Genomic DNA, 12,652 nt, shown 5'->3' with positions numbered 1-12,652 from the left:
CAGGTAATGGAAAGAAAGCAGCAGGTCGCTCTCCCCGCTAACCGTGAAAACGTCGCCTTCGAAGCGCTGTCGACCGATCCGAAGAGTGGGCGCCGTTCCGATGCAGCAGAGAACAGGTATCCAGAAAAGGAAAAGTGCCAAGGTAAATGAGAGTAAAAACTTAGGGCAAGGTTAAAACGAAAAGGTGGGAGTCACGGGCGCGGGAGAGTAAATCAGAAACCAGCAGCCAACTCAGAAACCTATGGCGGTCCAGGGTGGAGGGTACGGGAGTGGGTGGGGTTTACAGGGCCGTGGGACGGCCTACAAACCCCTGTCAGAAGGGTTCCATGACTATGGTTGCAGAGCGGGCATGGTCTCGTTCGTATGTATCACTGGGCTTGTCATCTATAATAATACTTATTTAATAATAACCATAATTATTTTAAATGATTATACTAATTTTTAATTAACAATAATTATTTTAAATTTACAAAAATATTTTATCTTTAATTATTAATAAAAAATTATTATAATAATTTTAAAATAAGTATTGTTATTAAAATTATTATCATTTAAATATTAAATAATAATAATAATAATAATAATAATTTTATTGTAATATTAAATAATAATAATAATAATAATTTTATTTTAATATTAAATAATAATAATAATAATTATTATTATTATTTTATTGTAATATATTTTTTTATATTATTTTTTTTATATTTATTAATGGTAACTACCATTGAAATTTTAAGCCTACCTTAACCGTATTAATATTTTTAATATATTTATACTAGTTTTAATCAAAATTTTGACTTTAGAGATGTTTATTTTATTGACAATAACAAAAGTAGTAGCCCGGCCCCACTCGTTTGTGTTTCCTTTGTTGATCTATCCTCGAGTTGATCCTATTAGTCTATGTAAGTTGCCATAATGGTATCAGATGGTGCGGATTCCAGAAATTGCCAATCACCAATGTTATGTCTACCTTGGCTATTGCAATGTATGCAACATGTAGTCATTGGAGCTCTTTAAGATTAGAACTAGCATTTGCATCAGATGTTGCAAAGGAAACGCCGTAAGGCATAAAGTGCGGAAATCCATTATCCATATAGTGTGTGCATTAGGTCAATGACCTAAATATCAACATGTCTATTCACTTTTTCTAAATGTTGTAAATGACCAGAATTATAGAAATATTCCTAAATGTGTCCAATATTTATAGGCACACTCCTTATACCTTAAGATTTTTTGTTGCAACTTCAGATTTGGAAGTCTTGAAATTTACCAAAGCTTTAATTCTTGCTTCTTCTCGCTGATATCTGAAATTTACAGACAACTTGAATGCTCACAGATTTTGTTGTGAAAATTATAGATAACAAATGTTAGCAATCTATTAATTTAGAAAAAACTTTGTCAGAGATAAAGGTCTTATCGCGTTTATCAATACATAACATTGTAGATTAGAGCTCATTTCAACTTTAAAAACTGGAAATTGAAACAGAGAAAAAGAGAAAACATAAAGGAAATTGAAACAAAATTGTAATACGATCTTTTAAATGCATTAACACTAAGCTAATGATATGTTCTTTAAAAATGTGCCCATGAAAATCGTTCTCTATTAATGCAAGCAAGAGATATTTAATTACCACTACAAATTTCTTTGACATTTGTTGTGGTGGTCTTTAACACTACATCTAACTGGTAAAGTTTATGTTCAAAAACACTTTTTTACATTCCTGGTCTAAGTAGAAAATTGTTTTTTGTTAACCAAACTACAGAGAGCAATCTGCATGTAGAGGTTGAGTTCACAACAGGCAAACACTTCGTGAAGAAAAGGGACAAAAAATATCATAGCTTTGGGGGTGGAAAGCTTTGTCATGTTAAGCAAGGCAGAAGTTGACTCAATTCAAGATTTTAATCTCAAGCATGTCACATCCAAGGAGAGTGCCTTTGATCAGGTCCGTACAGAAGGGAAGCCTATGTGTCAAAAGACTGTAATTGCAGGAATTTCAACGGATAGAAAAGCCTAGTAACTGAAACAATTGGTTCAACATTTAGTCATTCTATGTTTCTTCAATAACATAAACACTGGAGCATGGCAGATGACTCACAATGCTCACACCTTTTTAGAAGGTTGATTGAAGGGGATTTGGCTTACTTATTTGTTTTATATTTCATTTTATATTTAGCAAATTAAAACATAAATTATGGACTAAACAAGAACATGCCCGGGGATAGAAAATTCTTAGAAAAGGGTTGTCGGCATTCTAATCCAAAGAATTGGAAAGAATCCCAAAACTTGTCAACTTTAAATGTTGCAAGCATGCCAAATTCATTATCTGTCTTCAGTGCTTCAGAAATGTCTCAAACATCAGCTCTAGATCTTCTTCTTGTGCCTACGTGCCTACTCTTGCAACTTTCAAAGGGGTCATGCCTTTCCAGCTGCTCAAAAAAATGATTTGTGAATCTTATTTTTCTTAATGTTAGATATTAATTTACCAAATCCTCAACAAATGAATAGAAAGAATTTAATGATAAAATGGAAATTTCGAAAAACATCACAAATAAAGATATAATGCATTGAACTTACAAGCCACCAAAAAACTGGAACAAAATATCGATGGACATTATCACGACCAAATGCACACCAAGTGTAAGAAATATTATTTTCAGTGTCAACAATCTAGCACATTCAAAACTAATATTACAGGCAACTGCCATTTATGCCAAGTCTCCTTTCCTTGCACAACATAACATCTCGATCTAGTTGCAAGTTAAACATGAAAAAAATTGTGTAATTAAAAATTGAAAAACAGTTGGTTTTGAATACATAATGAATACAAAAATTGTAATATAGATTTCAGTTTTGACTTATCAGTTACCATTTCAAGTTTGTACAATACCCAAAATTTCTAGCATCTCCCCATTCAACTCTCTTCGTCTGCAATCTTCACTATCTGAGTTCCAAGTTCTAGAATAATTGCAATTTTTCTTTGAAATCGCTTCCTTCTAAAGCTCAGATAGAAACATTACAATGCCTAGGAATCAGACACAAGAAGCAGCCCACTTGAACAATTAAAGTGGCCCTTGAGGGGCAAACAACTGAACACGAGGACTTTCATTTGGTTAAGCTGTCGTGACAGCGCGTACTTTTCTATCAAAATCACCCAGAGATTTGCACATGGCTCCAATTGCTTATTCATGGCTCAAGAAATTTAACTTTAGTGGTTGCCTTAACATACAACCATCTTCACTGCTGAGCTTTAACCCCACTTGCAAAAGCTTAAAATTAGAAGCTCAGACAAAGATGGATATTGCAATTTCAAGCAAAAACATGAAATGGCTATTCATACATCACTGTATAAATTAAAGCGTTGATTCCTTACCAGTGCTTATTGCACAATAATTAAATAATAGAGGCCAATATAAAAGGAATGGAACTCAATCCGCAAGCAAGGTTCCACAGTTCAATCAGCCATTTAATACCAACACTCGGCCTTCTTATCAGTTCAATGGATTGGTATAAGCACCAACTGGAAATCTGATCAAACTCAGCCATGTAGCAAATGAGTAGACAAAATCAGTTTAGAGATTTCCCAAAATCCTCCATTCAAAGTCGCATCTTTGGTGGCTTTCTGGTACCAAGCTTGTTATCGAAACCCTCAGCTCCAAGAAATCAGCAACGAATCTATTGGGTTTCGTTTGTGAATATACAAATGCATCATCAATAGATAAGAATAAAAATCACAATCTAAATATGAAGCCCCATATGACCATTTTATTCAGGGATAGTTCCATCACTGCCAACAAAAACCTGGCCACACAATTAGCTTGCTTTTCTATTGTTACACTCGTCAAGTTGTGTACCACAACCATAAAAGGAAAGGTCTTTATAATATTCCACTACAAGAAAACTAACTTGACTGATTCTAGATCAATTTGAAATGGCCAAGATCTCTGCAGATATTTGGACTGGCAACCAACCTAGCTTGAAAACAGGTTGCACAAAGCCGTAAAAAATAAGCTATCATAAATAGAGTTATTACATGCACAAGGTGCTTAAAACCCTCCGCCTCACACCCCTTTACAAGGAGGATGCACAAATTGCAATATTATTTTATTGTGAATTACACCAGGGAATTCCTAGTATGAAGAACTTGATTGCTACATCTTAACAGCACATATTTTACAACAGAGACACTGAACTTGCTTGCTGCAACCTTACCAGCACATAATCTGCAACTGACACACCGATATCTTGAAGAATTCCCCCAGAGCTCTTGACAGTGAAGTGCTTTGAAAGTTTGAAGTTTGAACATTAGCCACCATATCATGTGATTCTTGATTATTATTTGCATGGTTAGAACTGTCAAATAATATTCCTTTGAGGTCCCAATTGCATTAGAAGGAAGTCCAACTAAAGCATGCCGTTGAATATCTAAAGTCATACAGGCAGATACAATGTACAAGCATCATAGAGCAACTCAATATAAATACAATGAGAAAAGGAACCCTCTCTTCTGAAGAACCACAGCATCTCTTCCATGACTAAGCAGCCATGAAATATGTAAAAATAAAAACCATAACCATCCCTCTTAAACTGATTCTGACAATGCTTCAGAGGAAGCTACAGTTTGCTCATGATGATCAGAATGATATCTAGAGCTACTCTGTTCACATTTCCCCAAAACCTGCACAGTTGACGTGAAATCCTTCATAACCCACGGATGCCTTGCAACAGCCTCTAAGCTCATCCTTTTCTTAGGATCTGTGAAATCCAATAGTGGCAGCTTGATTATTATGGTGAATTTCAAAATTTGCAGCAATGCAACTCTTAAAATTAAAATCTGCTCTGTAAAACATTCAATTGAGAAAAGTCACTTACCCTTGCAAAGAAGACCTTCGAGTAAGTTTGCAAGTGTTGGATTCATATCCTCTGGAAGTACAAGTGGATCATGAACAATCTAAGCCACCACTAGTAACAACAAAATAAGTATTTCCCTCCATCTGGCCTGTTTGAAAAGTCAAAAGAAGCAGAGATTCATTTACCTTGTCATATGTGCCTTGCAAGGAGTGACCAATGAAGGGATAAGAACCGAACACCATGCAGTATAGTGTCACACCCAATGCCCACACATCAGCAATTTTACCATGATATGTCAAGCCTATTGAAAACAGGCAACAAAAATTGTCAGGCCTATTTTGACAACTGAAGTATATGTCCTTTAACATGTGACCCTTTCTTCCTTTCCTCTGGTCTTTCATTTCATTGAAAAGGCTTTTATTTACAAGAGAACAAGCATGAATTGAAAATATAATATATGTCTCGTGACAGCGCGTACTTTTCTGTCAAAATCACCCAGCGATTTGCACTTGGCTCCAATTGCTTATTCATGGCTCAAGAAATTTAACTTTAGTGGTTGCCTTAACATACAACCATCTTCACTGCTGAGCTTTAACCCCACTTGCAAAAGCTTAAAATTAGAAGCTCAGACAAAGATGGATATTGCAATTTCAAGCAAAAACATGAAATGGCTATTCATACATCACTGTATAAATTAAAGCGTTGATTCCTTACCAGTGCTTATTGCACAATAATTAAATAATAGAGGCCAATATAAAAGGAATGGAACTCAATCCGCAAGCAAGGTTCCACAGTTCAATCAACCATTTAATACCAACACTCGGCCTTCTTATCAGTTCAATGGATTGGTATAAGCACCAACTGGAAATCTGATCAAACTCAGCCATGTAGCAAATGAGTAGACAAAATCAGTTTAGAGATTTCCCAAAATCCTCCATTCAAAGTCGCATCTTTGGTGGCTTTCTGGTACCAAGCTTGTTATAGAAACCCTCAGCTCCAAGAAATCAGCAACGAATCTATTGGGTTTCGTTTGTGAATATACAGATGCATCATCAATAGATAAGAATAAAAATCACAATCTAAATATGAAGCCCCATATGACCATTTTATTCAGGGATAGTTCCATCACTGCCATCAAAAACCTGGCCACACAATTAGCTTGCTTTTCTATTGTTACACTCGTCAAGTTGTGTACCACAACCATAAAAGGAAAGGTCTTTATAATATTCCACTACAAGAAAACTAACTTGACTGATTCTAGATCAATTTGAAATGGCCAAGATCTCTGCAGATATTTGGACTGGCAACCAACCTAGCTTGAAAACAGGTTGCACAAAGCCGTAAAAAATAAGCTATCATAAATAGAGTTATTACATGCACAAGGTGCTTAAAACCCTCCGCCTCACACCCCTTTACAAGGAGGATGCACAAATTGCAATATTATTTTATTGTGAATTACACCAAGGAATTCCTAGTATGAAGAACTTGATTGCTACATCTTAACAGCACATATTTTACAACAGAGACACTGAACTTGCTTGCTGCAACCTTACCAGCACATAATCGGCAACTGACACACCGATATCTTGAAGAATTCCCCAGAGCTCTTGACAGTGAAGTGCTTTGAAAGTTTGAAGTTTGAACATTAGCCACCATATCATGTGATTCTTGATTATTATTTGCATGGTTAGAACTGTCAAATAATATTCCTTTGAGGTCCCAATTGCATTAGAAGGAAGTCCAACTAAAGCATGCCGGTGAATATCTAAAGTCATACAGGCAGATACAATGTACAAGCATCATAGAGCAACTCAATATAAATACAATGAGAAAAGGAACCCTCTCTTATGAAGAACCACAACATCTCTTCCATGACTAAGCAGCCATGAAATATGTAAAAATAAAAACCATAACCATCCCTGTTAAACTGATTCTGACAATGCTTCAGAGGAAGCTACAGTTTGCTCATGATGATCAGAATGATATCTAGAGCTACTCTGTTCACATTTCCCCAAAACCTGCACAGTTGACGTGAAATCCTTCATAACCCACGGATGCCTTGCAACAGCCTCTAAGCTCATCCTTTTCTTAGGATCTGTGAAATCCAATAGTGGCAGCTTGATTATTATGGTGAATTTCAAAATTTGCAGCAATGCAACTCTTAAAATTAAAATCTGCTCTGTAAAACATTCAATTGAGAAAAGTCACTTACCCTTGCAAAGAAGACCTTCGAGTAAGTTTGCAAGTGTTGGATTCATATCCTCTGGAAGTACAAGTGGATCATGAACAATCTAAGCCACCACTAGTAACAACAAAATAAGTATTTCCCTCCATCCGGCCTGTTTGAAAAGTCAAAAGAAGCAGAGATTCATTTACCTTGTCATATGTGCCTTGCAAGGAGTCACCAATGAAGGGATAAGAACCGAACACCATGCAGTATAGTGTCACACCCAATGCCCACACATCAGCAATTTTACCATGATATGTCAAGCCTATTGAAAACAGGCAACAAAAATTGTCAGGCCTATTTTGACAACTGAAGTATCTGTCCTTTAACATGTGACCCTTTCTTCCTTTCCTCTGGTCTTTCATTTCATTGAACAGGCTTTTATTTACAAGAGAACAAGCATGAATTGAAAATATAATATATGTCGACTATAAGAATGTAATCTGACAACAAACAAGATGGACAATATATCATCGAAGATATGAATACAGTACAAATTAGCAGCAATGGTTGTCCAAATCTTGAGCAGACGGTATTTGTATAACTAGCAAAGTTTCAAGCACTCTACCTAGGCAACATTCTGGTGCAGTGAAAACAGGAGTACCAGGAGACCTTCGAAGCTTATCATTGCTGCCCTGTATACATCCAAAGGAACATTGGATTTTGTAAAACATTTCCTCCCAGTAACTGAATCCTCATTGTCCAACGTTAACATTTAATAAAAAATACTCACCTAACAATAGTCAACAGTCGGCATTTGTAATTGTCTATAACTATCAAAAGGTGCAGTTTGAGAGGTCATGTTTAGAACACATTCACTATCAGAAAGGAAGGTACACTCAGAGAGCAACTTTCTTACCTCAAACATCCTGCTAACACTGAAGTCAGAAATCTTAACTGTTCCATCGCTGCCAACCAGAAGGTTTTCTGGTTTGATATCTCCATGAAAGATATTCTGCACAGTAATTTTCAGGTTCCCAACTAAGAAAGTGGATGGAGGCAAGTCCAAATTTAACACAGTAAAAAGAAGATAAGTTTCAATATTAAGCTATTTTATTTTTCCAACAATAGAGAGAATGATTGGTATTCTCCTTCAAATTGTTTTAGTGAAAACAAGGTATGCAATATGTAAATATTTCAAAATTTGGTAACAAAAAAATGGCAGAATCAAAGCTTGAATAAAACCTTTTATGATTTATCCAATGAAATGAAGGAAAAAAAAGAACAAGATATTGAAAATAATAGTAATAGATTCTGAATTAGTTCTAATACATTCAATAATCCTGACAAAAGCTTGAAAAAACTTCAATGAGCAAAAGAAAGCAATCACGTTGTTATCTTACTCCAGATATGTTATATGAAAACATGAAAATATTCATTATCATTGTCAATGTTTTGTATTATATGATATAACATGCTTGACACATTCACTATTCTGCTTGAATTCAAATATGTAATTGACAGCACGCAGTTAAAAGGCTAAAATGTCCATACCAACTTTCTGTATTGCAGTGAACAAAAGGGCTTTCAAAACAAAACCTGTGGTCTACATTCTATCCTGGGAGGCATGTTTAAGGTGAGGTTTTGTGTTTCTAATGCTAAGTTCTCTTTCCTTTGTCTTGACCTGCTGTCAAGTGAGTAAGATAACGGCAGACATGCACTTTATAGTAGTTGTAATGGATATATTATTAAGGAAACTAATCATTTTACTTTATAATCGAGCATTCTCTGCCCTGGTAAATCACCCTTGCAGTTATGACCTTGAAAATTGGAATATAGGAATGTTCGATTCAGTTTTTAACAATTGTGGAAACTGGGACCATAAGGATTTATTTATTTTTAAATCTGATTCTATGCAGATGATGGAGAGTGGTGGTGCAACTTAAAAGCCCTCTTTATTAACTGTAAGAAAAAAAATTCTTTCTTCTTCTCGAAGATTGCCATTGCTGCCAGAATGCTATTAATTTCATTGCATTCTGAAATTTATACATGAGCTGGACCCATTCTGAGAAAGATTCTTTTGTTCTACTGCATTTCTTATTAGACATTGATCCGTATAACTGAGCAAGGCAAGTTGATTTTAATTTAATCCATCGAATTTTTTGTTTCTCCCCACGCTGGCTTTCCAGCTTGTTACAGCCTCAAATCATCTGTGGCACTGTGGAAATTATCTTGTCTTTGATGTAGTATGTATCCAAATTGTTCCATGGATGGTAAACATATCCCTTTAATTAAGATTGTGTCTTTGTTTAATATTTCAACCATTTTGTACATGCACACTAACTAAAATTAAAAGGTAAGACAACACTTTTACCTTGGATTTTTGCTCCAATAGTTACTGAGGATACTGACATATTGTAACTGTAGTGGATAAAATTGGAAGAAGTTATGTCTAACAATAACTAGCTAAATGATTAGAGACATGTATATTGTATTATATGATATAACATGCTTGACACATTCACTATTCTGCTTGAATTCAAATATGTAATTGACAGCACGCAGTTAAAAGGCTAAAATGTCCATACCAACTTTCTGTATTGCAGTGAAAAAAAGGGCTTTCAAAACAAAACCTGCTTGATTTTTATGTAGGAAACCAAAAAAATTTGACTAACACTGTCAATTCTTGCAGGCATTAACCTTTGCTACACCACATTAATGCACAGACTTATGCACAAAGGAAATGAATTATAAACAGAATTTAAACAAGCAAAAGACACAACATACCTACCCTGATAAGTGAACAAAAATGCAAAAGCCTATCATCCAAAACCTGCAATTAAGCTAAATAATATCAATGCCGTCATGTCATATCATGTACATGAATGGATGATTGAGTTTAACTGAAAGACGAGAGCAGTAAACGATTAAGATTTTGCGGGGCGTCAATACCCCAACCAGTACCCTTGCATGGTGGTAAAGCTTGTGCAAACATCATGTTTGTTTGATAATTGCATTGCCAAGGAAAGAAGCTGTCTGGCTGGTTTATGTCCACTGGAGCCTAAACTAGAAGAGACCCTGATGCATCTGTGCAAGTCTCTTGCAGGATCAACATGCTGCTGCTTTCGTTGGAATTCATGGCCTAAAATCGAAAACATTCACAGTTAAGGTTAGGGTTCCCCTTAACTTTGGCATGGACCAAACAAAAACAAAAAAGCTTATGGGGACACAAAAAAACTAGACAGTGAGGATTAAGAGGGAGAGATTTATGTCAAGCATCTCCACAGTGCAGAGCTACCTTCAGTTTCTGCACGGTACAGGATATGAGGTTGTTCACTGTCTCCACTGATTCTACTGTGAGTTTGGCTGTTGGCAAGCTGTTGACTAATATCTGGAATTCAACTGTTAAAAGTGATCCTCCCACACGCGGGCTGTTGACTCCAACGCCCTTTCCAGTAGGGTTTAGTGCAAGGGGCCTGCATTCTGGTCCGTCTGGAAGAATGGGGCCTGCATTCTGGTCCGTAGGGGCCTGCATTCTGGACCGATACATTCCAGCAAGTGCTCGGGGAAGGAAGCAGTTGGTCCGTCTGGAAGAATGGGGCCTGCATTCTGGTCCGTAGGGGCCTGCATTCTGGACCGATACATTCCAGCAAGTGCTCGGGGAAGGAAGCAGTTGATAACGTTTCGGTGGAATCAATCCGACGGCTCAAACAATTTTAATCGTCTAACAATTAAATCAAGCGCTCACAAATGGACACGTAACCTCAGAGGAGAGTTGGTTTCAGAGGGGAACGCCTTACGGCGTAAATATTACATATGTACTTTAGTTTGGTAAGTGGAGTGTAGTTATATCTGACAATCTAACCGCGATAATGCAAAGTGAGAGGATCAGTGAAAGGCGAGACCCCGCTAGTTCGATGTACTTAGCGTTGAGTTGAATCCGCCTACCTTCCTGGTAGTGTTTAATATAACACACTCCGTCATCACTAACTGGTCTGTTGGGTCAAAATACAAAAAAAATCAAAGACTCAACCAGGCTCCTTATTTTTGCTCTATGTGGCATGAGCGTAACATTTTGATTTTGGTAAAAGATTAAGAGGTGTTAATATGTTAAAGTGCACAATACGTTTCATAAATTTCCAACCATACACATCTAATTTTGTTGTATTTGTTATTCAAGTTTCGTGGAATGTTCGTGCAATATAGGCGAACAAAATAATAAATAATCATGTTTAATGGAGTTGTATTTAATGTAATTTTTTGGATTTATTGGTGTTAGAATTTAGCGAGTGAAATTTTGATTTGTGTTATTTAAATATTTTATTTTACTGTGTATAGATTCAACATCATTTTGGAAAAATTATAGGGTACTTTGAGTGTGTAGGGGTTATCTATCAAATTTGTGATTTCAATAAATTTGTGCCAGATTTAAGAGAAATTAGACCAGAAAAACCCACAAAAAAAGCTTCCAAAAACTCTGACTAAAAACAACTCAATTTTAAATCCCAGATTTTCGTCAATCAACCCACGATTTTGACACCACGATTTTGAGTTGGTCATTGGCATGGAGACCGTCTATCTCCGAAGCCAAGTAGTGATATATCATAGAAGCTGTGACGTCCGTGATAAAATATAATATACAATTCATCTATTTTATTTACATAATATTTGTTCACCATATTGTATGCTTCATAATAGTTGGAGGTCGGAGTTAGGGATCTATTCATTAATCAAAAGGAGAGTACATAGTTATCAAAATGCAAGTAATCTCACCTCGATTGAGCTTGTTGACCAAATCTATCACCATATGGCTGAAAACAAATACAAAACCAAATTAGAGGTCTAAAGCCTAACATGTCAAAAGCAACAAAAGACAAACATAACCAGAAAACACATGTGACCATGCTTGATCATCAGAATTAATTGACACTAGATTGTTCGGCCTAGTCCCTAGAGGGGGAGGAGGGCGATATGAACACTGAACATGTTTCTCAAAGTGAGCCAGCCATGTTTCTAGCATCTTGACCTTTTCTGCTAAGATATTTTGACCCCGTCAAACCACTGTAATCCTTTCTATGACAAGGCATTGAAATTAATGCAACTAATTTAGCGTGCCGATGAAAGCCTCATGCTCTTACTTTCTGATCCTATAATATGCTTCCAAGCGATCCAGAACAGACTAGAGCAGGTCATGAAAGACATTAGAGCAAATTTGTCAACCAACAGTCGCTGTGTGTTGCTCCGTACAGCTCTGACCCCGCATCCCTACTCCGCCCCCATGAGCCACACCACATCTCTTACCACCACCAGTTGCACGTCCACCCTACGCTAAGCTCACACCACTTCTTCTGCCACGAGCTCTCGACGACACTCTGATCACACCACCAGTAGCACACCCACCCTTCTTGTGTCTCTCCATAGCCCCACCTCACAGCGCCATCTTCTGCTTGATGTTGGAACCAACTTGATTGGGCGGAGCTCCCCTCTACATGGGTTGGGCACAATAATTACATGGCACATATCGCATAGCGAGTGCTAAAGAAGATTCTCCCAAGATAGGACTGAAACCATTCTGTAGAACCTTCCGACAAGCTATGAACCAAAGCACATCAGACACCCACCCCAAATTATTC

At 36.6% G+C, this 12,652-nt stretch overlaps 1 protein-coding gene and 1 long non-coding RNA gene across 13 annotated transcripts; one reads left to right on the top strand and one right to left on the bottom strand.

Annotated features, from left to right (window-relative positions):
- Positions 1-3,942: 3,942 nt before the first annotated feature.
- On the bottom strand, positions 3,943-10,717 carry LOC149192274 (serine/threonine-protein kinase GRIK1-like). Of its 12 annotated transcripts, XM_089404515.1 has the most exons (11): positions 10,527-10,708; positions 10,318-10,495; positions 9,984-10,161; positions 9,807-9,852; positions 7,939-8,034; positions 7,648-7,714; positions 7,229-7,344; positions 7,065-7,143; positions 5,038-6,947; positions 4,874-4,952; positions 4,433-4,756 (listed from the first exon to the last, which is right to left on the bottom strand). In XM_089404515.1, the coding sequence occupies exons 5-9, from the start codon at positions 7,945-7,947 to the stop codon at positions 6,775-6,777; spliced, it is 444 nt and encodes a 147-aa protein (XP_089260641.1). In that variant the 5' UTR covers positions 7,948-8,034; positions 9,807-9,852; positions 9,984-10,161; positions 10,318-10,495; positions 10,527-10,708; the 3' UTR covers positions 4,433-4,756; positions 4,874-4,952; positions 5,038-6,774. The 12 variants fall into 12 exon arrangements, with proteins under 12 accessions (XP_089260638.1, XP_089260641.1, XP_089260639.1 ...); XM_089404513.1 differs by having other exon boundaries at positions 10,318-10,708; XM_089404517.1 differs by having other exon boundaries at positions 4,874-4,924; positions 10,318-10,708.
- Positions 8,181-9,314, top strand: LOC149192275 (uncharacterized). The gene is made up of 2 exons (XR_016254344.1): positions 8,181-8,655; positions 8,939-9,314. It is a non-coding gene; the product is annotated as an uncharacterized LOC149192275 (long non-coding RNA).
- Positions 10,718-12,652: the final 1,935 nt, after the last annotated feature.

The sequence above is a fragment of the Pinus tabuliformis genome, chromosome 2_2 (genome assembly GCF_031772625.1).
Source record: "Pinus tabuliformis cultivar Carrire ecotype Pingquan chromosome 2_2, CPIR1, whole genome shotgun sequence".
In the NCBI taxonomy this organism is placed as follows: Eukaryota; Viridiplantae; Streptophyta; class Pinopsida; order Pinales; family Pinaceae; genus Pinus; species Pinus tabuliformis.
This window is presented reverse-complemented; position numbering and strand designations above follow the sequence as displayed.

What these genes read in the sequence shown, in the direction of transcription:
- LOC149192274 (XM_089404512.1), bottom strand. Translation starts at nt 5,253, where the DNA reads ATGAAAGACCAGAGGAAAGGAAGAAAGGGTCACATGTTAAAGGACATA. An exon ending in TGCAAGGCACATATGACAAG is followed by an intron (nt 4,953 to 5,037) that starts GTAAATGAATCT and finishes GTGGTGGCTTAG; the next exon opens with ATTGTTCATGATCCACTTGT. An exon ending in CGAAGGTCTTCTTTGCAAGG is followed by an intron (nt 4,757 to 4,873) that starts GTAAGTGACTTT and finishes TGGATTTCACAG; the next exon opens with ATCCTAAGAAAAGGATGAGC.